The 24,901-nt window shown below is 46.9% G+C and overlaps 1 protein-coding gene across 3 annotated transcripts; it reads right to left on the bottom strand.

The window, feature by feature from the left end:
- Positions 1 to 413: 413 nt before the first annotated feature.
- ZDHHC5 (zinc finger DHHC-type palmitoyltransferase 5) lies at positions 414 to 24,165 on the bottom strand. Of its 3 annotated transcripts, XM_044379765.3 has the most exons (13): positions 23,887 to 24,165; positions 22,516 to 22,599; positions 19,572 to 20,776; positions 11,260 to 11,381; positions 7,032 to 7,189; positions 5,672 to 5,844; positions 5,420 to 5,522; positions 4,491 to 4,582; positions 3,922 to 4,054; positions 3,205 to 3,328; positions 2,678 to 2,790; positions 1,362 to 2,221; positions 414 to 912 (listed from the first exon to the last, which is right to left on the bottom strand). In XM_044379765.3, exons 3-13 carry the CDS (start codon positions 19,673 to 19,675, stop codon positions 747 to 749), a joined length of 2,148 nt encoding a protein of 715 aa, XP_044235700.2. In that variant the 5' UTR covers positions 19,676 to 20,776; positions 22,516 to 22,599; positions 23,887 to 24,165; the 3' UTR covers positions 414 to 746. The 3 variants fall into 3 exon arrangements, with proteins under 3 accessions (XP_044235700.2, XP_026342800.2, XP_026342801.2); XM_026487015.4 differs by lacking the exon at positions 22,516 to 22,599; XM_026487016.4 differs by lacking the exons at positions 11,260 to 11,381; positions 22,516 to 22,599; positions 23,887 to 24,165 and having other exon boundaries at positions 19,572 to 19,679.
- Between the last annotated feature and the right edge of the window lie 736 nt (positions 24,166 to 24,901).

The following is a 24,901-nucleotide window of genomic DNA, read 5'->3' as shown; positions in this document are numbered from 1 at the left end:
CCCCTTTCCTGGGGAAACTAAGTGCCAATGAACCTAGAAAACTAACTCAACTCTCTCAAGTCCTTCCCTCCTCTGACCAAGACCCCAGACTCGCCTCTTTCAAGGTTTCTTTCCTGATCACTACGCACCAACAGTAGTAGGGGGGTGCAGTTTCCTTAGTTGGTAACTGGGACAAAAGAGAGGGAACCACTGGGAAAAGGAAGACTTCGATGGATGTCCCCGCTTCTTTCCTGCTGGTCTGAGGAACGGGAAGAGTAAGATACCCCTCCTTCTACATATCCCTCCCTCATTTTTCCATCCCAGGATAGATATATAATTTCTTTGATATTTATAATATATATATATATATACATACATATATATATATATGTACACACACACCTGGTAACGCAGAGAGGAAAAAAATAGAATCCGTAACAATAATAAAAAAAATTATTTCTGGTTTAAAAATGATCTGGTTCCCTCCAGGGCGAGCAATTGCACAAATGTCCACTGAGTCTGGTCCAGGGGGTTAAAGAAGGGAAGGTCTTAGAAGGTGAAGGGGGTTGCTACCCCAGTCTCAGGGCCCCAACTCTCCAACTCCCCAACCCCACTGCATTTTATAAAACGCTCCTCATCCTCTTGGAATCGGTGGTTTAAAAAAATGTCCATGCAGGGGAGGGGAGCCCCTTGAGGAAAGGAAGGTGGCCACCTGGGGCCCTTTGGTGTAGGCGCGGAGGCGTGGGGGGAAGGGAGGTGCCGAAGGCTCACACGGAAATCTCATAGGTGGTACCACCCACCCCTGACACCTTCTTGACCCCGCCCCTTGTGGGGCTGCTGAGAGGCGGCTGGCCGGGGCCAGGGGAGGCAGAGCCTATACTCTTGGGCTGCCCATTGGATTTGCTGTAGGCCGTCTTGAGCTGTACTTCATCTCTAGGAAGAGAAAAAGAGATAGGTGTCAGGAAGTGGGACACAAAACACAGGAAAGGGAGACTGTTTTTAAAAGTTATGAGAACAAACTGACACACTTTTCTACATATGTACTTTCTTACCCAAACATTCCCACCTGTTTTATTGCCCTGCTTAAAACAAACCTGATGCCTTATTACCCCTCTTGATTCCTTCTCTCCAACAGCAGCCATCTTAAACACTTACTCTCAGGCAAATACATACATTTTGGAAAGACCAGATTAAGAAAAAAGTATTAATCGTTAGGGTCTGAACAGGAATAGCCCATGAAGGCAGCAAGAGAGTAAGTGAAACGAGCTACCTACAAGCAGGCACCTCTGAGTCCACTTGCACACAAGTGAAGCCATGATACCTTCTGTAGGACCCTAACGCTAATTTTAAGTCCACTGCTGTCAGGATGGATATATACTTACTTGGGTGTCAATAATGGCTGCAAGGCTACTTCCTCTGCCTCAGAGACACCAGCTGGGGCTTTTTGGCTGCTGTAAGACATAGATCGGCCCAGGTATGGGGCAGTTGGGCCTGGTTCAGGGGACCCTAGTCCCCGGCCCCTTAGCCCATCAGGCTTGCCAAAACGGGGGGCAGCTGGGCGTCCCAGTGGAGTCTTGACCAAGGGTGATCTCTTCGAATCATCTGAGGAGGAACTAGTACGAGGGGCATGGCCTGAGCCCGGCGTTGACTGAATGCCTGAGTCCCCCAAGCCTGGTTCTTCCTCGCGGCCTGGGAGTGGGGGTGACTGGCATAGCAGCTTCTCTCGTTCCTGGAGGGAGGCCACAATATGGCGCGACAGATTGTCGTACCGGACTGGTGAGGGCTCTCGGTGTGTTGGGCCGGTTGGCACCAAACGTGGGTGCCTCTCGGCTTCCCGTTGCTGGGCCAGCCGGGCTGACAGGAAGGGAGAGGTGTAGCCTAAAGGTGGGTCTGGCTCAGGCCCTGCCTGCACTGACTCGAAATCAGGGCTGTCTGAAGGAGTGAGCAGGCTGTCATAAGATAGGCTCCCATTTCGTGTCTGGTTGGCCAGGCTCTTATAGGAGGTGGAGGTTGTGCCCTCTGAACGAATGGACTGCAGCTGACCCAGCTCAAAGCCAGTGCCCTGGGCCGACTTGAGGCTGGAGGAGCGTGAGCCACTGGAGAGTGGATCGAAGTGAAAGCTTTTGCCAAAGGTGGGAGAACGGAAGCTCTCTGGCTCCAAGCTGGGCTCCGAGCGGTAGCTGGGATGGCGGCTGCTCTCTGCAATTGAGGTTGGCTCCTTCAAGCTGTCCCCACGACTCAACTGAGGGAGAAAATAAAGCATGCTCTTAGTGTTCCTCCTCTTGTGACCGATGCTAGGCCCCAGGGCCCAAGCAGCCATGTCCCGCCAATATGCTTAGAACCTTTTACGTGCATTCTCTTGTTCAACACCTAAAGTAAACCAGTGAGTTGGAACAAATAATATCTCATTTTAAGATGCAAAAAATGAGGCTTAAAAGGTTAAATAACTCGCCAGTGATGGGTTTTGAACTCAGATATATGATGCTGTGGTCAGTGCTTTCACCTAGTATGCTACGTTGCCCCCTCTCTGATGAAGGACACACTGTCAAGGAGATTCAGTCCCATCAGTGCCAACAATTAGTAAAATGTCTTTGGTTTTTCTCCTTCCCTTTGCCTCTTTTCCTTCCCTTCTCCAATATTCTTTTTCCCAGAGCAGCTGACATCATCACAGCCCTCCTTCTTACAGAGCACTCAGTACCTTGGCGCTGGAGGAATGAGGCATGGCGGCTGACGTGCTGCTGCTGCTGTAGCCCGGACGGTACTTGTACATGGTAGGTGTGGGAGGGCTGTCCTTGCCCAAGAGGCTGCTATCTGCAGGAAAAAAGGCCCAGGGATAGACACCACTTTACAAGCTGTCCTTAACTTGCCCAGTGTTTCCATAAAGGGAAAACAAGGTAGCAATGGATATACCAGCAACAGAAAAGTCCCAGGAACGTGAGTCAGCTGCAGTCAAGTCTACAGACTCATACCGGCCCAGAACTCAGAGCGAGAGAATGCACCAAACATGTCTAGGATGTTCTCTGGTCTATCTGGATGCTGACAGTTCCCTCCTCACAAAAGTCCGATTCACTGCCACTAGCTACGTGGAATCCCCTTTCTCCTCTCCTAGCTGTCCGAAGTGGCTCGACGCCCACCTGTTGGGTGTTCTCAGCCACAGTGCGAGTATTACCTCCCAGGCCTTGCCTGCCTGTCTTCTCCACAGCAGGCTCCTGCCACTGCTCTTACCCTCATTGGCAGCCAGGCTGAGGTGTGTTCGTAGCCCCGTGTAACGGCTCAGGTCCGGCTTAGGAGGAGGTGGGGGTTCAGCATCTGCAGACTGGCTCTCTGTTATCTCCAAGCTGCCCTTAGACTGGATAAATGAGAGAAAATCACATCTGGAGAACCGGGTGTAAGGACAACTCAAAGTATTAAACTGGTATTAGAGGGGTGCTGGGGCATCAATTACGTATTTCTAAACTGGGACTAGAAGACAAGGGACAAGAGCCATTCTGGGGATGACAATGAATAAAGAAAACTTTTCAACAAGGGTTTAATTCTGTCACTTCTGTGTTCATTTCCTCAACTATCTGCTGAGCTCCTACCACCTGCAAGCTGCCACATTAAGTCCATGAAAACATGGAAATGAAAGGACTCAACTTCTGTCAGTGGACTTACAATCTAATGGGAAAAAGAAGAAGATATGCACTTAAGTAATTAAAAAAAAATTTTTTTTTCTCTTTAAGTAACTCTACACTCAACATGGGGCTCCAATGCATGACCCCCAGGTCGAGTCGCATGCTCTACCAGCTCAGATGGCCAGGCGCCCCTGTACTTAAGTAATTTTTAACACAAGTTATCAGAAATTGAGAAATACTGTAAGGGCAATGGCAACTGAAAGCAAGTTTCCATCTTTTCGCCCAGAAAGTCCCCAAGTTACCTACTTTACTTCCCTAAATTCCTCACCTTGCTTCTCCTCAGCTCTCCCTGGATGCCATTGTCCATGATCTTCACAGTTATCTGCCCATCTGACACTTCTGGTCGAAGGAAGGGAGGTCTGATGACAATCGTTTTCTCTTTCTTTGGTCTTCCCAAATACCTGAGTGTCAAGAGTGAGAGGGCTTTCATTCATTCATTCTAAAATATCTAGGGGTTGCCTATCTTATATTAAACATTTTTACAAATACAAAAACAGTCTGACCAAGACAGCAAAAAGCTCAGCATTGAACTGATTTCTTAGATTCCATGAAGAACTGCACCAAGACTAGGCCTCTGGGCAGATATCTAGTTCAAGCCACCCTGGAGTAAATCTCACCCTCAACTCTCAAAGGAGAGTAACCATAATACCTGAAGAATATCAACTGAATTCAGGGGGTCCACTAAAGGATGCCATGGCTCTCCCTTGCAGGCACTTCCCAGACTGAGAGAACGCTCCCTAAACGCCAGTCTCTCACCCAACCTCCCCTATACTAGAACAAGCCCAAAGACAAACGTTTTGACCAAAAGTGAACACTAGACCAAAGGGGTGGGTGTACCTGGGTGCTGGGGAACTGCAGAGCACACGGCTGACATTGTTACAGCAGCCATTGGTGAAGGGGTTCACACCTCCTCGGAATTTACCCGTAACCTAGAAAAAGGAAAAACGGGCCATATCAGTTAGATGATGGACCTTGACCTCCAAAGGCCAAAACATAAATCCATAACCAATTACTGTGCACCCACTATTTGGGAGATACAAAAATGAGTAAAACACAACCCTACCATCAAGCAGCTTATAATCACAATGGTTAAGAATGGGAACTCCAGAATCAGGGCCTTGAATCCTAAGGCCACCTCATGGTAGCTATCTGACCCCACACATCAGTGTTCTTATGTGAAATGGGGATCCCCAGCTCCCTCAGTATTGAAAACTCAGATAACACACATAAAAGGAAGCAGGTAGGGCCAGCTTATTATAAGCATGAGAATAAGCGGTTCCCTTTAAGCGGCACTATGAGCTTCCTGAGGGCTGGCCTACTACTGCTTCTATAAGCTTGGAGCTCAAATTGTCCAGTATACAGTGAGCATTCTGCAAATGTCTGTTAACTAAAAAATGGTTCTGGGGTGCCTGGGTGGTTCAGTCGGTGAAGCGTCTGCCTTCATCTCAGATCATGGTCCCGGGGTCCTGGGTTTGAGCCCTGCGTCGGGCTCCCTGCTCAGTGGGGAGCTTGCTCATCCCTCTCCCTCTGCCTGCCGCTCCCCCCTGCTTGTATGCTCACTCACTCTCACTGTCAAATAAATCTTAAAAAAAGAAAGAAAGAGAGAAATGGTTCTGCTCTCGTGCTTTCATGAGGAGCATGGACACTTCATCATAAAAAGTATTCATCTGGCGTCCATCCGTGGAAGCACCCCACTACACTCTCAGTAGAGGGTGAAGAGTCGCATGCCCAGCTCTACAGGGGGTCCCCATCACGTCTCCCCGTACCTGTTCATTGGTTGTGCGTCCCCTAGCCACCAGCACCACATGAAATCCCGTGAGGCCAGCTACAGGGATGAAGAATAAGCCAGCCACACACATCACTGCCATTCTAAAGCCAAAGAATTAAGGAGAACAGAGCAGCACGATCTCACTGTCCCCAGCCCCTACAAGAGCCACCTTCCCCTTGACCTTTGCTACCACAGTGCTCGACTTGCCTCCTCCTCCCCGCTCCCAAGCCCGCAACCCACAGAAGGATACGTGACAGCCGTGCGGACCCCTGAGAGTTCCTCCATGTGGTAGAGGACATAAAGGAGGCCAAAGCCAAACACACCCATGATGTGCGCTGTCAGGGAGAGGAGGAAAAGGAAGAAATAGCGGTAGTTCCGGCGACCGATACAGTTGTTCACCCAGGGGCAGTGATGGTCAAACTCCTAGGGACAAAAAGAGAAACACTGAGAAGCAGCCTTGGACCACAGCCCTAGATCACTTCTGTCAAGAACAGACCAAATGTCAGAACCGAAGCGCTGCTTTCAGTAACAGGTGATCGTGTTCGCCATGTAGTTGCGAAATTAACGAGCTCAGGCACTTTATCTCGCTCTATCAATCTGTAAGGAAGACCTTCCAGAGGCTGATCGAAGGCCAAGGCCCCCCTCTCAGAGTTTATCCAATGTGACCAAGGAACTCCGAAAGGGATGAGTATCAGAGGCTTTGCCTCTTATCAAGATTCATGAGAAAAAGAGGCCTGGAAGGAAAATCTGGCAGGCAACTGCTTATAGCTAAGTAAAAACTGACTAGGAAAAAAAAAGGGTTAAAATAAAAGATAGGGGATGCAGAAGGACAAGCAGAAAGAAAACCCGTAAGATCTGAATGCAACACACAGCACGATGTAGCGGATGCAAGAGATAACACAAAGCCAGGACAAAGAATCAAAAAGATGAGTCAGGAAGGCTAATACATATACACATAAGAGTGTTTGATGTTTATGGCTGTTATATAATATAAAATAAAAATTTTAAATTAAGTTTTAAGTTTTAATTCCAGGATATTTAATATACAGTATTATATTAGTTTCCGGTGTACGACACAATGATTCAACAATTCCATACACCACTTGTAAGTGTAAGTGTACTCTTTAATCCCCCCATCACCTATTTCACCCAACCCCCCATCCTCCTCCCCTCTGGTCACCATCAGTTTGTTCTCTATAGTTAAGAGTCTGTTTCTTGGTTTGTGTGTGTCTCTGTCTCTCTTTTTCCCTTTGTTCATTTGTTTTGTTTCTTAAATTCCACGTATGAATGAAATCATATGGTATCTGTGTTTCTCTCATTGACTTATTTCACTTCGCATATACTCTCTAGTTCCATCCAGGTCACTGCAAATGGCAAGATTTCCTTCTTTTTTTTTTGGCTGAATAACATTCCATTGTGCATATACACCCCCTCTTTATCCATTCATCTAATGGGTAACACTTCTGACAGAGCTAGAAGAGAGCCAGATAGTGAGCCAGGGCTACACCGCACCCAAGACCCAGGATGCAGAGGATTCCATTCTTATTCAATGGCTAGGAAGAAGAGAACTTAGATTAGGCCTACAGGCCTACCCCCGTCAGGGTTCTTACCTCCACACAATTGTCACAGACACTACAGTGGGAACACCGAGGAGGACGGTAGAAGCGGCAGGTGGCGCACCACTTCATGCGCACCTGGATGCCCTTAATCTCCACGGTTTTGTAAAGGGGCGCGCGGAAGTCATCTTCCTTGTCTTCATCCTCCTCAGCTGCAGAGAGGAAAAATCAATTAAAAAACAACGATGCCAGCACCGTACTAGGCATGAGGGATGCACCGCTATTTAAAATACGGCCTCTGCCTTCGAGGAATTCAGTCTACTGGGCAAGAGAGAACAGGAACTAATAACTAATACTGTGAAATCAGTCCTATATTACAACACTACCGGAACACACTGGAAATGAGGTTCAAGAGAACACGACTCAGAGGTAGCTCGGATATGGGTACGCGGACACTTGGTTTACATACTATGAATATATTTGTAAAGAAATAACTTACATATCAAAGCACATGTGTAACGAGTTTGCGTAACAGTTCAATGTCTACAAGTACATGAAAACTACAGCAATCCAAGAGAGGAACTAACAGCAACCCTTTTTTGATGCACAAACCCCTTCTCCAAAAGATCGTCCCCAACTCTATTAACTCCCTATATAGTTCAGTACTGTTTGCTGGCTCAAGACATTCTCCTTACCCGAATGCCTTTTCAATTTCAATTATCAGAAACTCATAATTCTACTTCAAAACTTAAAGGGCCCTATTTGCCTTCTCATCTACAGTATGCACTTTTTATTTTTTATTATTAATCTATAAAAAAATACATGTGGGAAGGAAAAATTAAATAAATGAAGGAGTAGAGATTAAAAATTAAGTTTCCAACTTTCATTGATTTGGGAAATGCTTTAAAATACAAATAGGTGAAAAAAAATGCAAGATAAAGAACTGTACAAACAAAAAGATCCCATTTTGAAAACAGAAAAACAAAAATACACACATACGGGCACCTGGGTGGCTCAGTCAGTTAAGCATCCTACTCCTGATTTTGGCTCAGGTCATGATTTCAAGTCCTGAGATCGAGCCCTGTGTGGGGCTCCGTGCTCAGCACGGAGTCTGCTTGAGATTCTCCCTCCCTCTGCCCCTCCCTCCCCCTGCTCCCACACTGCTACGCTCAGTCTCTCTAAAATAAATAAATCTTTAAAAAAAAAAACAAAAAAACGCATGTACATTTCCTATAGAAAAGTGGTAGATGTAAATGTTATATATATAAATCTTCAAAACACTGAAAGGAAATAGGAATAGTAATTATCTTTTTATTTTATTTTATTTATTTGAGAGAGAGCGAGTACAGGCAGGGGGAGGGGCAGGAGGAAAGGGAGATGAAGGGCTCAATCCCAGGACCCTGAGATCATGACCCGAGCCGAAACCAAGAACCGGATGGCTCAACCGATTGAGCCACCCAGGCGCCCCAATAGTAATGACCTTTGGCTGTGAAATTACAGGTGGTATTTGTCTTTTTTATGCTTTCTACATAATGAATATTTACTACTTATTAAAATCTTTACTTTTAACAGAAGTTTTCTTTTAAAGGAAAAAAATTAAAGTGCTACTTATTTTGAAATTTCTGATCTTTCCACACCAGAAGTGAGCACCTTCTCTTCTTTAAGTACTATGTGGTTCTTAGGTTACTCCTGTAACTCAGCACAGTACAGGGTATTTATTCATGGAAACGTCTTCCCTATCATTCTTTATAGACTGAGCTATTTGAAAGCAAGGACCTTTAAAAAAAAAACTCATCCCAAATGACCAGGATAAAGTCTTCCATTCAGATCAATAAATATTTAATGTATGAACATTACAGGCTCATTAAAATAGCCCTCCTTGGGGCACCTGGGTGGCTCAGCTGGTTGAGTGGCTCAGGTCACGAGCCCAGGGTCCTGGGATTGAGCCCCACATTGGGCTCCTTGCTCAGCGAGGAGTCTGCCTGTCCCTCTCCCTCCGCCTGCTGCTCCCCCTGCTTGTGCTCTCTCCCTCTGTGCCAAATAAATTTTTTAAAATCTTAAAAAAAAAAAAACCTCCTTGGCGCTAGGGACTCCAAGTTCCTTAGGTTCAACTAATCTTTGAGACAAAAGTCACAGAGCACAGTGATACAGGCTTTGTGAGCACAATGATCTCAGGAAAACCCCATTCTCTCCAAAGTTGTCTTCCCAATTCACGCCTCACCCTTACAAGTTAACTTCACAGGTGAGAGAAATACTGGTTATCAGCACCAACCCTTATCAACTTCTACCTCTAATGACGGTTCCTGACTCGCATCTCCTCTCCCAAAACGCCCTGCTTCTTCTGAAGTAAGCCTAACCCTTCCAACACGCACAGGAAAACACATCCTCCCTCCAGAAGGTAATTCTATTATCCCCCTTTCCCTTATCCAGCTCCTCTCTCTCCTTCAGTTCCATCTCCTCACGCTACCAGAGTGCTTTAATCTTCTCTATCACAAAAAAAAGGGGGGAAAAGAAAAAAACCACCAAAAACCCTCTCTCTCCCGCCTAAGACATTCCATCTTCTGCCTTCTCTGCTTAACTTTATGAAAGAGTAATCTGAACACTCACGGGCTCTGCTTCCTCACTGCCCATTCGCTGCCTTCCAAACCATCACAGTTTTGCTAATTTAACTGTATTTTTTCCCACATACATACCTAAACACACTATTCGAACTATTCCTGTCAAGATCACAAATTCCTGGGGCGCCTGGGTGGCTCAGTTGTTGAGCGTCTGCCTTCGGCTCCAGTCATGATCCCAGGGTCCTAGGATCAAGCCCCACATCGGGCTCCCCGCTCGGCGGGGGGCCTGCTTCTCCCTCTCCCTCTGTCTACTGCTCCCCCTACTTGTGCTCTCTGTCAAATAAATAAATAAAATCTAAAAAAACAAACATATAATCTCTGAATTTTAACAAGTTTAAAAATAAAAAGATCACAAATTCCTTAGTTACCAAAACAATGGGCAATTTTGAGCTCCATACTATTGGATCTAATTTCTGATACTGCCAACCATCACGAACTTCACAACCCTCCTTAGTTCCCACTTTGTCCAGTTTCTTCTACTAACCTTTCTTGCCCAATCCCTCTCCAATGGCTCCTCCTTCTCCTCTGCTCATCATTAAAATGCCAATGCTGGTCAGATCTGACCTTGGTTCTTTCCTAATCTTGTTCTACTTTCTCTAGACAATCTTACTCCTGTTGCTTCAAACACATGGCTGAAGCCTCTAAGACCAAGGTCTCTGAGTCTGATGACTCAATTGGCCACTGGGCAACTGTATCGGAATGACCATACTATCTCGAGTTCAAATGTCTAAGAGGCTATCTTCCCTCCAAACATGTTCAACATTCCTGTAACTCCTATCTTGGTTTACAAACATCAGCATCCAACTTATCTCCCAAGTTAGGAGCCTTGGGACTACCTTAGACAACTCTTCACCCTCTCACTCTCCCCCGATAAGCAAATGGTCATGAAGAAATCTTTCGAGTCTACTGGGAAAAATCTCTAAATCCAGCCGTGAATTCAAGTTCTCATCTGGTTTACATTATGGCAATCGCCTCCCAAAAGGTATCTGTACATTCTTTTGAGAATTTTTTTTGTAAAAGGAAATCTGATCCCATGATTCCTCCAATTGAAGACCACTTGCTGTCCAAAGGAAGAAACAGAATCTATTTAATTTAGCACACAGTCTTCGACAATTGGGCTCTCATTTACCTCCGACCCCTTTTGGCCCTACCATGTGCTTTATCTTCCGCCCCACTGAGCTCAGCATTCATGGCACATGCTGCTTCCTGGACTTAGAACGTGCCTCCTGCCATCCTCCATTTTCTCTCCTGCCTCCTCCTTGCAGCATTTCCCCAATTTATTGGGGCAGATATAAGTGCACCCTTTTCTGTGGCCTAAAAAACCACTGTTCATGCCTTCACTACAGTTCACGCCACACTGTTAAAACTGTCTAATTCATCCTAGATTATTATTGTGCCTAGGGATAACGCCCGACCCATATGCTCAAAATGAATCTCTGCTGAATGAGTAACTGAAAATCAAAAATTTGACCCGAAGTGAATGAACAGGACTAGAAGTTATGACATCTATTCTAGAAGACTCTGACCCACTTTTCATCATTAGACTACTGAAGTATCTGAAAACCCTCAGAGTCCTAAGGCCTGGGACCAAAAGTGTATGTCCAAAAACCATTATTTTTCAAAGGTAGTTGAGGAGTTTCCAAGAGAGGAGAAGGAGATCTTACCTCGAGGGAAAATCCCTGGGTCCATGAAGGTGGCCATGCTGAAGTTGGCCAGCACAAAGAGAAAAACAATCGCATTGTAGATGGGCACTGCAGGTGACACATAGAGGCTTAGTCCTGGACAGCTGCACAGATAATAAAGAGAATGAGGGGCTGCCCCTAACACTTGGGACACCAACCATATAAAAATCTGAAAGGTTCAGCCCCCACACCTATAAATTTTATGTTTCACCTCTGCTGTCTCAAATTATCTTCATCCTTCACAAGTGGGTCTACTTTCCCCCACAGAAATGCTCATTTTAGATCAAGGTACAAGACTCAGAATCTCTCCTACCATAGCCCCTTGTACTAAAGGTCTGCGTTCTTCAGATTCATTCTTCCCCTGTGGATCTTTCCACATTTTAGAATCTGTCCTTATCTCCTTTTAAGCAGGCACAAGAGCTAGGGACTGAGCATGTAACTGATGGCAGCTACATTCCCTTCTCTTGCGCAGGCCGAGGCTGCTGGATCTCAGCCATGCCCCACTGACCTGCACGCTGGCACAACCCATGGGACACCACCTGCCTCTCTGGCTCCCCTTCCCTCTTCCCAGCTGGCTGTCAACCACGCTTAACTGCCTAAAATTTCTTCACTGCATCAGATATTCCTGAGAGTTTTATTCAACTAAAAGCTAGTTCTCAAGGGGGAGAGGGGGACCACACACAGATAAGTATGGATATCAAGACATAAACTAGACCCCTTGAGGTCTATAAATGAAGAAGAGTAGGGGAGAGGAAAAAAGGGCGGAAGCAGACCAAATCAGCCCTAAATCCTTTAGGAAAAAGAAACTGGCCAAACATATCCAAATTCCACAGGGTCCAAATCAAGACATATACGTTAGGTAACCTTTCTTGACCCCCCCCCCAAAAAGAGGGAGGTGTGCCCTCGTCCAGGATTAAACTCAGTTTCTTTCAGGATATGAGTCTAAATAGGAATGCTGTTAAGAACTCTTCCTTTCTGCTGATTTCCTGGGAGCTCGAAGTTTCAGAAGAACATCGGACCAGCTGGTTGCTTTGTCAGTACTATCAAATGCCCTCTCTCCTATCTCAGTTCACGAAGAACTTCCCCTTACAAGACAGTGGCTAAATACCCTAATCTGCTTTGTGGCTGAGAACTTAATCTCCAGAATGAGGACAGCATCTGTCCTTGTCCCTCTTATCTAGACCAGCCAGAAGTAAAGGAAGAGTTCACTGAAAGGAAGAGGCCAGAAGACCAAGACAGCAAATGAGTCCTGAGAATTAATTCACAGTATTCCTGGATTCTGTTGAGAGAGATCTGTCTCCATCAAAACAAAAAGCACAGCCCTGAACAGCGATTCAAGACAATTCACAGGAATTGAGCACCTTAATCAGATATAAACTAATAAGAAGAGACAAAAATCACTGTCACAAAGCATCTCACAAGTCTTTACCACCTCCATCTATTTATTCAAATTCGCCATTCATTTAAAAAATTTAAGTAAATGTTTATTGTGTGGTAGGCTTTTTAGATAGTAAATATCAATTAACTCTTTGCTTCTCTAGGTAGGTGAGTACGTAACTGGGAAACAAAATAATGAAGCGAGGTGCAGGCACTCATTTCAAGGGAAAACAGACCCTCAGTCACCAGGGTGACTTTTCCTCTATCCACGTCTCCCATGGAAGCCTCTTCCTCTGGGGGGGTTCTCTGGTTCGGAAAAGATGTCCCTATACTCCGGCAGGGTTTGGGGTGGAATACAAGCAAGAGGAGTCCTTACACAGCCCCACCCAAAGGCTGACCTCCCAGGCTCCTTAGGAGGGAGGGACAGAAACTGAAAACCAGTCATCCAGGTCAGAGCCCCTCCCTAGCACTTAGCTGTCGCTTCGATTTCCGCCAGGGGAAGAGGAGAAAGGGTGACTCACTTGACTCCTACAGCCTGGGAAGATAATTAGAAGGGAAAAAGAAATGAAATCCTTAGAACACTGAGGTCCCCATGATTTAAAAGTCTCATTCCTAGAATCGATGACTGTAGCTACAGTGGCCTCTTGAGCTTCTGACAGACTAAAGGTTCCTCGATCCCTGAGGGGAGCTAAGGTGAGAGAATAAGATGTCAGCCCCTTGCAGGCACAGATGGCAGTCTTTCTGACCCCATTTTTTCCTTCAATTTCTGCATTTCCAAATGAAGAAAATCACCCAACTTCTTGGGTACGCTGCCACCCACCCATCCCTGGATAATGAACGTCACCCCTGCAATCTTCCCCCCCCCCCAAAGATTTTAAAGTAATCTCTACACCCAACGTAGGGCTCGAATGCACGACCCTGGGATCAAGAGCCACACGTTCCACCAACTGAGCAGCCAAGCGCCCCGTTCCTGTAACATTCCTGATGTCGACTCATCCCAGCTGAAGCTTGTAATTCTACAATCCAGTTTCAGTATCTGTTGCCAAGATAAAGCCTACCCCCAGAGTAGCAGCATCTAGAAATGATGCAAATGACTCCACTTCCCAGGCAGCATCTGCCCCTTGCCTGAAATCAAGGACCCACTGCTTCCAACCTTCACACTCTAGCTGCCGGAACACCGCACCAAGGAGAGGCGTGAAGGAGCAGAGCCCGTTCCTGCCACATCCCATATTCTACTTGGCTCAAGGAGAGGCTTGTCGTTGCTATAGTACTTTGCCAAATCCCTAGGTGACCACTCCAAGTGGCCTGTCTGAATCTGTTGCCTTTGATGAAAGGAGATGAGGCCTGGGCTGAGCCGGAGTTGTCAGGGCTGGTCCTCAGCCTATGGCAATAATCACAGAGCTCCAAAGCATAGGGAGTGGCGGTAGCCCAGAAGGCTGGCTGACTCACTGATGAGACTCCCAGACCTACACTAACCCAGGAAGAACAGGTTCTTCTGCCTACCCATCCAGCACTACTGTTTTCAGAGAGTGGGTTTCAATACCCACAGTCCTGGGGCACCTGATTGGTTCAGTTGGAAAAGCACGTGACTCTTGATCTCAGGGTTGTGAGTTCAAGCCCTACACTGGGCATGGAGAGGACTTAAAAAAATAAACAAACTTAAAAAAATACCCAGACTCCTGAAAAATCTGTTTCCTAGCCCTAACACTTCCTATTATAAAAAATGGTTAAGGGGCGCCTGGGTGGCACAGCGGTTAAGCGTCTGCCTTCGGCTCAGGGCGTGATCCCGGCGTTGTGGGATCGAGCCCCACATCAGGCTCCTCCGCTATGAGCCTGCTTCTTCCTCTCCCACTCCCCCTGCTTGTGTTCCCTCTCTCGCTGGCTGTCTCTATCCTGTCGAATAAATAAATAAAATCTTAAAAAAAAAAATGGTTAAGTTGCTGGTAAGAGGAAGTAAGAGTCAAGAAGCTCTGGATCTTAATCCCGTCCCCCTCAATCAATGCTTTGCTATGGAGCCTCAGGTAATCTACAGAAAACTCTCCAATCTGTTACTTCAGCTACATAATACAGATATGAGAATGAAGGAGATAATATATGAAAAGATCCTGGAATTCTTTTTTTTTTTTTTTTAAGATTGATTTATTTATTTATTCGACAGAGACAGACAGCCAGCGAGAGAGGGAACACAAGCAGGGGGAGTGGGAGAGGAAGAAGCAGGCTCCTAGCGGAGGAGCCTGATGTGGGGCTCGATCCCACAACGCCGGGATCACGCCCTGAGCCGAAGGCGGACGCTTAACCGCTGTGCCACCCAGGTGCCCCTCTGGAATTCTTTTTAAACCAGCTAGCTTAATACTGAGCATTCACTGGCTAGAAGACACGCCCCCCCACATTATTAACTGTCACCATCATCATCAATTATCATTCCAGTTCCACCTTCATCCCTAATTCTACTTCCTCTGTGTGAGGTACTAGAAATGCACGAGCACTTCAAACAGAGGCGCCACGCTCCTGAAGAATAGGTCTAAGCATTCCGCCCATGCCTAGCACACAGTTTGACGCTCCGGCTAGCGTTCCCTGTTCATGAGGCAAGGCTGGAATGAGTGGTCCATTTCCTGCCCCTGGGGATCCTGAAGATTCCATGGGAAAACAATTTTTCCCCTCTTAGGTGGGTAAGTTTCTCCTAAGATACCAATTTGTCGTGTCTTACGCACACTTTCAAGCAGCTGAGTGCAAGATGTAGGACTTGGGCACTTATTCCTGGATGAAAAAACAACGTGGGAAGTAAAAGGAACATCCACTGCTCGATTAATGCCCTAAATCACGAGGCTGCTCCCACTCAAATCAGGTGCTAGCACCTCTGCAGTCAAGAAGAAAAGGACCAGCAGGAGAGGCACTAAGGTACCCAACTCTGTGGGTAAAGGGCTGGGAGGGGCCAGAGGCAGAAACTGAGGAGAAGCAAGCTCTCCCACAGACGGGACACTGGGCAGACCATCGTGGGTTCTGGACAACCCTGAATTGCACCCTTCCCCACAGAGGACGCCTGGCTGCAGAGATTTTACCGCTGCGCCCTTCCTGCCACCTTTAGAAATAGACACACCGTGAGACACTGGCTGACTTAACTCCAAGCTCAAGGAGATTTTAGGGAGGCAGTTCAGTGATTTATTTATTTTTTTTAAGATTTTATTTATTTACTTGACAGAAAGACAGCCAGTGAGAGAGGGAATACAAGCAGGGGGAGTGGGAGAGGAAGAAGCAGGCTCCCAGTGGAAGAGCCTGACGTGGGGCTCCATCCCAGGACCCTGGGATCACGCCCTGAGCCAAAGGCGGACGCTTAACGACTGAGCCACCCAGGCGCCCCCAGTGATTTATTTCAAATGGCATTGCCAGGAGCTCTAAGAAAGACTCACGGGTCCCCAAGGAGGCAAAGAGGAGACACCAAGTGGCTGGGCCTCTGCACACCAGCCTCGCTTGACCCACAGCAGCCCTCCTCTGTTTTACACACTGGGGTTCCGCATAAGATCTCACTGGAAAAGGGTCACTGTGCTTAAATAAACTGCTCTCGGTCAACCTCCTCATTTTACAAAGAACAGATTCACAAAGGTTAACAGACTTTACCAAAATTAGTCTCCTGACCCCCAAACAGTGCTGATTTTCTCTTACCTAACACTGTCCCCTACCCTCGCCAATCACAACAGGGGACTAAACTAAGACAGATGAGGATCCAGGCCCATTATCTTAAACACAGGGTCTAGGATCTAATTGGGAGGAGGAAGGTTACTTTAGCAGACACTCTCCTTCCCCAACAGTGGAAACGGAAAAGAATTAAAACAGAATCCCCAATAACTCTCCCACTTAGTTTTGGTATGGGACAAATTCAGTGAATGCGAGGGATCAGGGTTCTGGAAGGCAGGCCTCAGCTCTTCTATTCAAGCTTCTCCAGGGCAGGTCACCTTTCGGCGACCAAACCCAGCTGGTAATTTCTGCTCACAGCTTTCCCTACCTGCCAGAGAAACACCAAGGGTAAATTGTTCCTAATGAGTTGAAGCCTACATGCCTCCACTAATTATGTATGCCACCTGAAAGGGACTCTCCCTCCTACTCCCAGTCCTCTAGGTCCCCAAGTCCCACTTGGGACTTAGACTGGTGTAAGAACAGACAGTTATAGCCTGGTTGAAGAGAACAGGAGGATGACAGAATAGTTACAGATTCAGGGCCCCAAATAGGAGCTGGCTCAAAGACAGCCTTCCTCTGGGGTGCCTGGCCGGCTCCGTTGGTAGAGCACGTGATTCAAGACATCTCCGGGTTGTTAAGTTCAAGCCCCACTTTGGGTGTAGAGATTACTTAAAATCTTAAAAGAACAAAACCAAACAACCAAACAAAACAAAGAGAGGCTTCCTTTTGTCTACTTGAAACCAGAAATTGTTTTTTAGGTTGTATATAGTTTTAAACCGGGGGGGGGGGGGGTTCTCCAAGGAACTGAACCTCAAAAAAGGATATAATCTGTGGGGGAACACTTTTTGACAACAGTGGCAGCTCAGCCCAGATACATGCTTATAGAGGAACTGCTATGGTCAGATGTAAAGGAAAAGATGAGAATTTCACAAGTACCAAGAACTAGGTGATAAAAGATAAATAGGGTGTCTGTCTCCACGAGGTGGATAGGGGAGACTCGAGGAGGAAAGGAGCCCAGAAACTGGCCCTGAGCAAACTGCCAGGGGAAACTCTAGCTACGACTTAAGTCTCTTCTAACTTTGGATTAGAGGCAGCAATTCCAAAGGCCATTATTGTCCTCCAAAATTCTTTTTCCTGGGGCTGAGAGACCATGGAATAAGGAGGGCCCCTATTTCTCTGGCACCAGGGAATGAGAAAGTAGGTTAAATAGCTTCAACTATCAGTCGAGAAAATGCCTATGTCAGGACAACTCTTTGTGGTGAAACTGGTATAACCAGCCAAGCACTTCAATGGCTTCAGATTAACAAAATAAGAACGAGGATTCTGCTTGCTCTATCCCAAGAACAGATGGGTTGAAAGAGAGACCACTCAGTCAGCCCCCTGAATTTCCTAGCTTCCCAAAGGCCTTGCCTTTTGAAGGAAAACAGACCCTCCTCAATCAAACAGGCCTAAGGGTGCCAACCTGGTCTTGTAACATACCCTCCTGACACAGCACCACAACTGCTACAAGGATATGAAGATCCCACATAACTGCCCCTTGGTTAAAATACTGATTCTAGAGAAGCCTGGCTGGCTCAGTTGGTAGATCATGTGACTCTTGATCTCAGGGTGGTGAGTTCGAGCCCCACACTGGGTGTGGAGATTACTTAAACATTAAAAAAATCTTTAAAAAAAAAAACGCTGATTCTATTTACTGGCCATAATAGCAGAAACCAAAACAAGTCTAAGACTGAAGACTCACATCTCCTTATTGACGGTTAATACATGAAGAAGGACAGAACACTGAACACCCTGAATTTAAGCAAGAGAAAAAATTATGAGGAAAAGTCAGATAAAGAAGAGTACAGAGAAGAGTGGTGATGCTTTAAATCCTTGAGGAACTCAACAGGCACGCTCAGGCTGGAGAGCTGGGGGCCAAAGAATCCATGACCTCTACCCTCCAGAGGAACAGGTAAAAAGCAGGATGATGCTCATACCTTAGATAAGAGATTCTTTTTTTTCCTTGTTTAAAAACTAAACAGAAAAACATCATGACTTTGCTGACTCTATTGGCCAAACAATCCAAACCTTTTCGAATTCCTTTTGATATCTGAAGCTCAATTTAGGGGGGAAGAGGGGGTTACCTCCCCTCCTCAGATTTAGTATCGGTTCTTAGGTTTCTCCCCATAATAGTAACTGCCCCCTCCCCAGCAATTCCTGCTTCATTCATCCTTCAATGAGTCCAAACTGCTTTTATTCCCTACCACTTCAATCCATTTCCTTCCTCTTCCCAGCAACCTCCCATTGCTCTAAACAGCATCTCACAATTAGGTTTGAGCCTGAAATCACGGTAAAGTGAACTCCCCAGAAAATCTAGCACATTCTGATTGTTCCACGAGCTACAACTAGAACACTAACTCAGTGACTCAACAGTTTAAGGCTCAGAAGCCTGCTACATGTTAATTCATAAACAGGTAACGGCAAAGAGGCCGGTCAGGTGGTCAACAGTTAAAATACTGTGGGAAGAGGAAAGATCAATCAGTCTCCTCCAGGGACCGACAGATGAACAAAGTCTGAATATCCTAAGCAGGAAACGCTTCGGGTGGCAGCTGCTTTGCCTAACAGGACCAGGGAATACAGGAATTACTGCCATCCCTTCAGAAGGAAGGGATGTGAAGGCAGCCTGCCAGGACTCTTCCTAAATAAAACCTGCCCTTTCCTAGTGGCCTTCACCGGTCCAGCCTTCGGCTCTTAAGAGTGCAGAGAAAACGATCTGAGCAACAGGAAAAGCCCAGCTGTCTCCTTGGTATATCTCCTAAATCAATTCTGCAATTCTCCAGTACACTCAGCTCCAGACATCCTGGGGAAAAGCCATTACTATTTGAAAAACCTCTAGTCTAGTTCTTTCTCTCACAGAACCAACTGCTTAAGCTGATTCAAGCCTCTCTGGTGGTTTCCTCCTACTTCCTTCCTAGTTCACGATCAGCTCATGATGGAGAGCTGGGTAGGAAAACACAAAGACATCTGTGATTCCCAAGGAAGGCAGGCAGGTGAAAAGAGAGGATTCCACAGAGTAAAATTTCTCACAAGGCTGACAGGACAGGCTTTCTTCTCCCCGTGCTTACCACGTCTCTGAGATGTACTGCTGCCTCGAGCAGACATCAAAACGCCCAGGCACGTGGCAAGTAACTAGCAAAACTCACATGACAATACCCCCCTCACCTCCCATGGAGCCCCCCAAGTACCACCACTGAGAGGAAACTCACGTAAAGGCAAAGAAGAGGGTCGTAGCTCCCACTAAGAAGATGGCGGCTGCTGAGACCGGAACATACTTGCTGGGCTTGAATCTCTTTCCAGACTCTGCGGGCATGTTGGAGCTCTGACGGGAGGTCTGCCCTGCCGCATAGCCCAGGCCCACACAGCGGCAGAACAGACAAGAAAACGGGATGAGGGAAACAACGGAGAAAAAGAGTACAGAAGGAAACCAGGGAAACAGAAATTGAAAATTATCACCCTTCCCCCTCCCAAAGAAAACCAAAGTTCAAAAGATCTCAAATGAAGGAAAGCATATGGGAGGGGGAAAGGCAAGTCCAAATGATGACTAACCACCTCCCCAGAACAAGGCAAGAGGGAGAGATTAAGAAACACAACTGGTACAGTTTAAAAACCAGAGACGAACAGTAGGCTGTACACATGCAAATGGCTGCAGGTGGAGAACATGGGCCGCCAGACAGATCAGGGAATAGCTCATGGATGGAGGCAAGTCTTCAAAGGGCAAGCAGGGGAGAGTATCAGGATAGGGGAGGACACTGTGGGCAAGGAGAAATTCTTCTGAGGAGACACTCTAGCACCTCCCCGACTACCACACTCCACCAGATGTGAGCTGCACCTACAAGAGGTGTGCCCCGTGTTTCTATTTTAATCCAAAAGGGAACCTGAGGCCCCTTCCAGTTTTAAAGAGAAGCTGTTTTTACTGCAGTCCTCGTCTCTTTTAGACAGTTTTCTCAATGCCACCACTCCCACACCTTGACTTCAGGGCTTGTAGTCTGGCAATGGTGGTTTAATTTTATTTATTTTCTCTTGATGGCTAAAGCTGGGCAGCAGCTGTTACAAGGTTGAGTTGTAAATCCTTTTCTTCCAAGGGGGAGGGAAAACAGAGAGAGTGAGCACGAGCAAGCTTGTCTGTCTTCAATCTCTTCTCGTTATCCCCAAGCCCTTTTAAGGGTTCCGTTTCCTATCGAGTTCATGCAAAACTAAAGGGAAACGTAAAATCCCTGAAGCCATGTTCTTCCCAAATAGCAAAATAAGATGAAGAAATCAATTCCACTCAATGATAGTTCTAAAAGGGTACAGTGGATGAAAGCAAAGTTCCAAAGAGGTCCCTGTTTCCAGGTTAGTCAATGTCTTTGATCTTTCTTCTTCACTCTTGGGCTTTCTAGATGCAGAATTTAACTGGGTTATAGTGCCTCACCTGGAAAAAAAAAAAACACACACAAATATCTTCATCAGATAAATTCTTTCAGAGAATTTCTTAAGAACATCAAGGCTAACACCCCACAGGCTACTCTGTTTAAAAAGTGCCTTTTTATGGCATACACTTCACTTATGTGCACGTGGGAAAGGATTCTGAATTGGGAGAACAATGGATTCAGAATCCTTCACTCTTCTTAGTGCTGTTCATACTGGAAAGAGAAGAACATGGCTTCACCTGGCCTGAGGCCATCAAAGAACTAGCTCTTATAAGGGGTGCATCTCACCTGGCACAAACAGGCAGTAACAAATATCAAGAATATAAAAATCTAAAAACAAACAAGGGCACAGCAGTGAAGGGCAGTCCTGGAAAGAGAGTTCTCTTTGGACAGAGAGTATTTATTGCAACAATGAAAAAAGAAAAAAGTAACCTCAAAATTAGGACAGTATGTCTCATTTCCCTTCTGTGTATGTCTCTGTCTCTTATCTCTCTACGCTTTTTAGCTTTAACCCTGAAGAGGCAAAAGCCGAGTTTTTGGTCTGCTGGAATAACCCGTGAAAGGACCTGGGTGAGAACTGTCCTTGAACTAAAAAGGTGAGCTGGTTTCTTGGAGAAACTCAGTCAACCATAGGTGCTGGTCCTTTTCTTCCCAATTCAACAATTTATTCCTACACTGGCCTATCAGAAGTCAGCTGAGTCCCACATTCCCCATATGATTAAGAGTAACAATTATTTCTGTTGACAGTAGTAGCCAAGTAACACTTTGGATTTTATAGGATGCTTTTCATCTAGTGATCTCAAAGCACTTAACTCACATTATCTGGTGACACAGTCCCTTACCCCACTCCATAAAGTTGAAGGCTAGAGAATGCCTGAGGCCATTCTACTTAATCACTTGAGCAGTCAGGTTAAGAACCAGAGTTCACATGCCCCTTTGCCAACGCAAAGGCTTTCTACCACTTTCTTATCCACTACACTACTTGCCCAGTGAATGCATCTTGGAATTGCAGAGCAAAAATTTTACTCGTTAGAATTTAAAAATAAAAGTTTATTTGACCCAAGCAATTCAGTGTCTTCCTTAACACCAATGGCAGAAATTCCTATGTCAGAAGATTCAAACAGCGAAATATAAATACGCCCTGGAATTCATCACTTCCTCTCTTACCAGTGGCATGGAAGGCAGACACCTTCCTTCTAGATGCACTGTCTCTCTCCTTAAAAAACAGAGTATTAGAGGGCCAAACGGCAATATTAGAATAGAGTGACCACTCAGAGAGTAAAAGAAATTGTTAAAGGCCTAAAAAAGATAAACCCCCTCTAGCCCCTGATTTTATGATTATTTACCACTCAGTTTCTATAGGAATCAAAGCCCAACCTTCTTAATTTGGGTAACTTTGTGAACAATGAGAAGCAAATTCTCGGTCTGTGAGCAGTACCATTAAACTTACTCCTCAAAACCCCAAAGACTAGAGAAGATGGAAAACTACATTGCTTCTAAAGTATCTAAAGTAAGTAATATCATTTAGATACCACATATTATTTCAGATTATATCTTCTGTCAGGAGAAAAGTCACATGGGCTAATATTGCCATAGTAATGCAGGGTTATAAAAGGCCATGCAATTTGGGGAGTATGATACTGGGAAACAAAAGTGATAAACATTTGAAATCTTTAGGGAATATACATCAGAAGGGAGAAGACAAAAACGGAACAATTTATTCGGTATAACAAAGACGCACCAAGTCTTAGCAGAAGAATGTGCTGTGGGCAGTAGGGATGAGACTGCAGGCTGAATGTGGTTCATCACAACCAGCAGTCTGGATCTGTACCAGCATGAGAAAGGTGTATAAGAATGTGTATGACATATTCAGGCACAGAGTAATCTATGGAATGAAAATATGTACATAGAAAACAAACTACAGATCATATTGTATAAATGTTTAATACAAGTAGGTACCTCAAAGGGGTGGATGGGTATCTGCAGTACCACCGATAACACAAGTTATCATATGCTGAAATAAAGTAGTGTAACACTGCAATATAGTAAATCTGAATACAAAGTACTCAAAGTATCATGAATAATCCACATGTCAAGATGTTCACTAGAGACAAGCAGAAGTTTAATAAGGGTATTATTACATACGGAAGTAGCCAAGTACATGGCAATACGATTCTTATAAGCATTAGGTGGGTTTTTAAAAACGAGTGATAATAAGCCTTCTGAAGAGATCTGAGAGAGTACGAGGGGTACCGGGATAAAAGGATAGGGATGCGATATAAGATCAACCTAGACAAGATGGCATTAACCAGGAAGTGAAAAATCCAACGCAAAAAAATGGTCTAGGGTATAACACATATCCGATCCTACACCTCTTTCCATAACTTTTAAGTCACTTTTTTACTTCTCATTAGCGTGTTTTCATTTGGCCAAGTGGGAAAACACTTTCCACCTCCCTGTCCCACAAAGAGATTCCTATAGGTAAAATATTGGCAAACACATTCGAGCTCCACTGGCAAAAAGTACAAAGTACTAAAAGCACGGAGCACCCAGCTGGTGGGGGTAGGGAGGAAGCGGACGGATGGGAGAGAACAGGTAACAGGATGAGGCTTGAGCCAAAATAAGTATCAGCAAAAGGGGGCAAGGGACCTGAAATGCGGGGACATAAAAGGGGAACAGCACCCCGTCCCCACCCCGGAGCTGGGGCAGGGAGAATCACCATTCGGGGCAGAACTGGCTGAGACCGAGAAGACGGAATCCGCGGCGGTAGGGCCCACTGAGGCTGCGGGAGACGGCAGAGCCCAGGGGCGCAGGGCCGGGGACCGAAGGGGCGGCGGCCGGGCGCCAGGCGCGGAGGTCCCGAGCCAGGACCGGGCGGCCGGGCACTAACCCGTTCTGAGCCCCGGCGGCCGCGGATCCCCGGCCTCTACTCGTCGTCCGTTTCCGGGGCCCACGGGTCCCGCCGCAGTTGGATCACCCGGCCCGGGGAAGGAATGGGGCCTCAAACCACCTCCCCCCTCCTCGGTCCCCCTTCCCTAGAGGTCACTCTCCCCTCCCACCTCACTGGCCCGGCACTTCCGGTTCCGCAGGGGCCGGTGTCCCCGATACTCACCCCCGGCGCGGTTCCCGTCACCGCCGCCGTCGTTGTCGCCGCCGCCTCCCGGCAGTGCCGTCCGGCCTCTGAGAGGCCGCGCGCGGCCCCCGCACGCTCCACGCCCGCCCTGCTACGCGCGCTCCCGCCCGGCGACGCTCGTCTTCGAGCCGGCGCGCGGCCGTTGCCCTCAGCGCCGGGTCTCGAGCCCTCCCAGCGTTCCCATTGGCTCCCTGTCCCGGGCGCGCGCGACGTCTCGCGCGGGGCACGTTTCTCTCATTCATGCGGCTCGCGACGCCGCGCCCGCCCCCGCTCACTCTCCCATTCACCCATAGCCCCCACCCCCACTCCGCTCTAGGGCGTGCGCGCGAACCCGGCGACCGCGGCGACCTCGCGGCCTGATTGGCTGCAGGAGCACAGCGCCGTACGCACGCGAGAGAACGAGCGCGCGCGCGCACGGCCGTCGGGTTCCGCAGACGACTGGGAGAGAAAGACTGGCGTACTGCGCAGGAGTTAGAAATGGGGAAGTAGCTGGGAGAGTCTTCCGTTTTCCTGCGTCCTATTTTCAATTCCTACAGTATCCAAGAAGAAATCCTCGGAAGTAAAAATAGTTATATGTGGGTGCTGGAAATACTCAAAAGCGAGGAGACACTCTCATTCTCCAGACCCCCTCCAAGTAAGTGTGGTACGGCCCAGACAGGCTTCTAGTATAACCAATCATCAGCCGGCCCCGCCGTCCTCCCTGTTCAGCCCCTTCGAGCATTGGCCAACCGCTTGGCGACTAAATAGCTCCCACCCACCCACCGCCTCCCCCCCCCCCGCCCCCATGGGGATAACTTTATTTAAAGCGATCTTAATGGAGGAGCCCTAGGTGGAGCGAGCTCCCTGGTACCAGCGGAATCGCAGGATAATGGAACGGTCTGGCTGTGGCTCCCTCCTGGAGGGGGCTCCAGGACTAGGAGGGTCGTCTGGGGCGAAGCTCCTGCCAAAGGCCCGGGAGAAAGAGGAGGGACAGCGGCGCGAGACTTGCAGCCCA

This window comes from Ursus arctos, unplaced genomic scaffold (genome assembly GCF_023065955.2).
Source record: "Ursus arctos isolate Adak ecotype North America unplaced genomic scaffold, UrsArc2.0 scaffold_23, whole genome shotgun sequence".
Classification (NCBI taxonomy): domain Eukaryota; kingdom Metazoa; phylum Chordata; class Mammalia; order Carnivora; family Ursidae; genus Ursus; species Ursus arctos.
The sequence above is the reverse complement of the archived record's forward strand: the minus strand, read 5'-3'. Positions and strand labels throughout refer to the sequence as shown.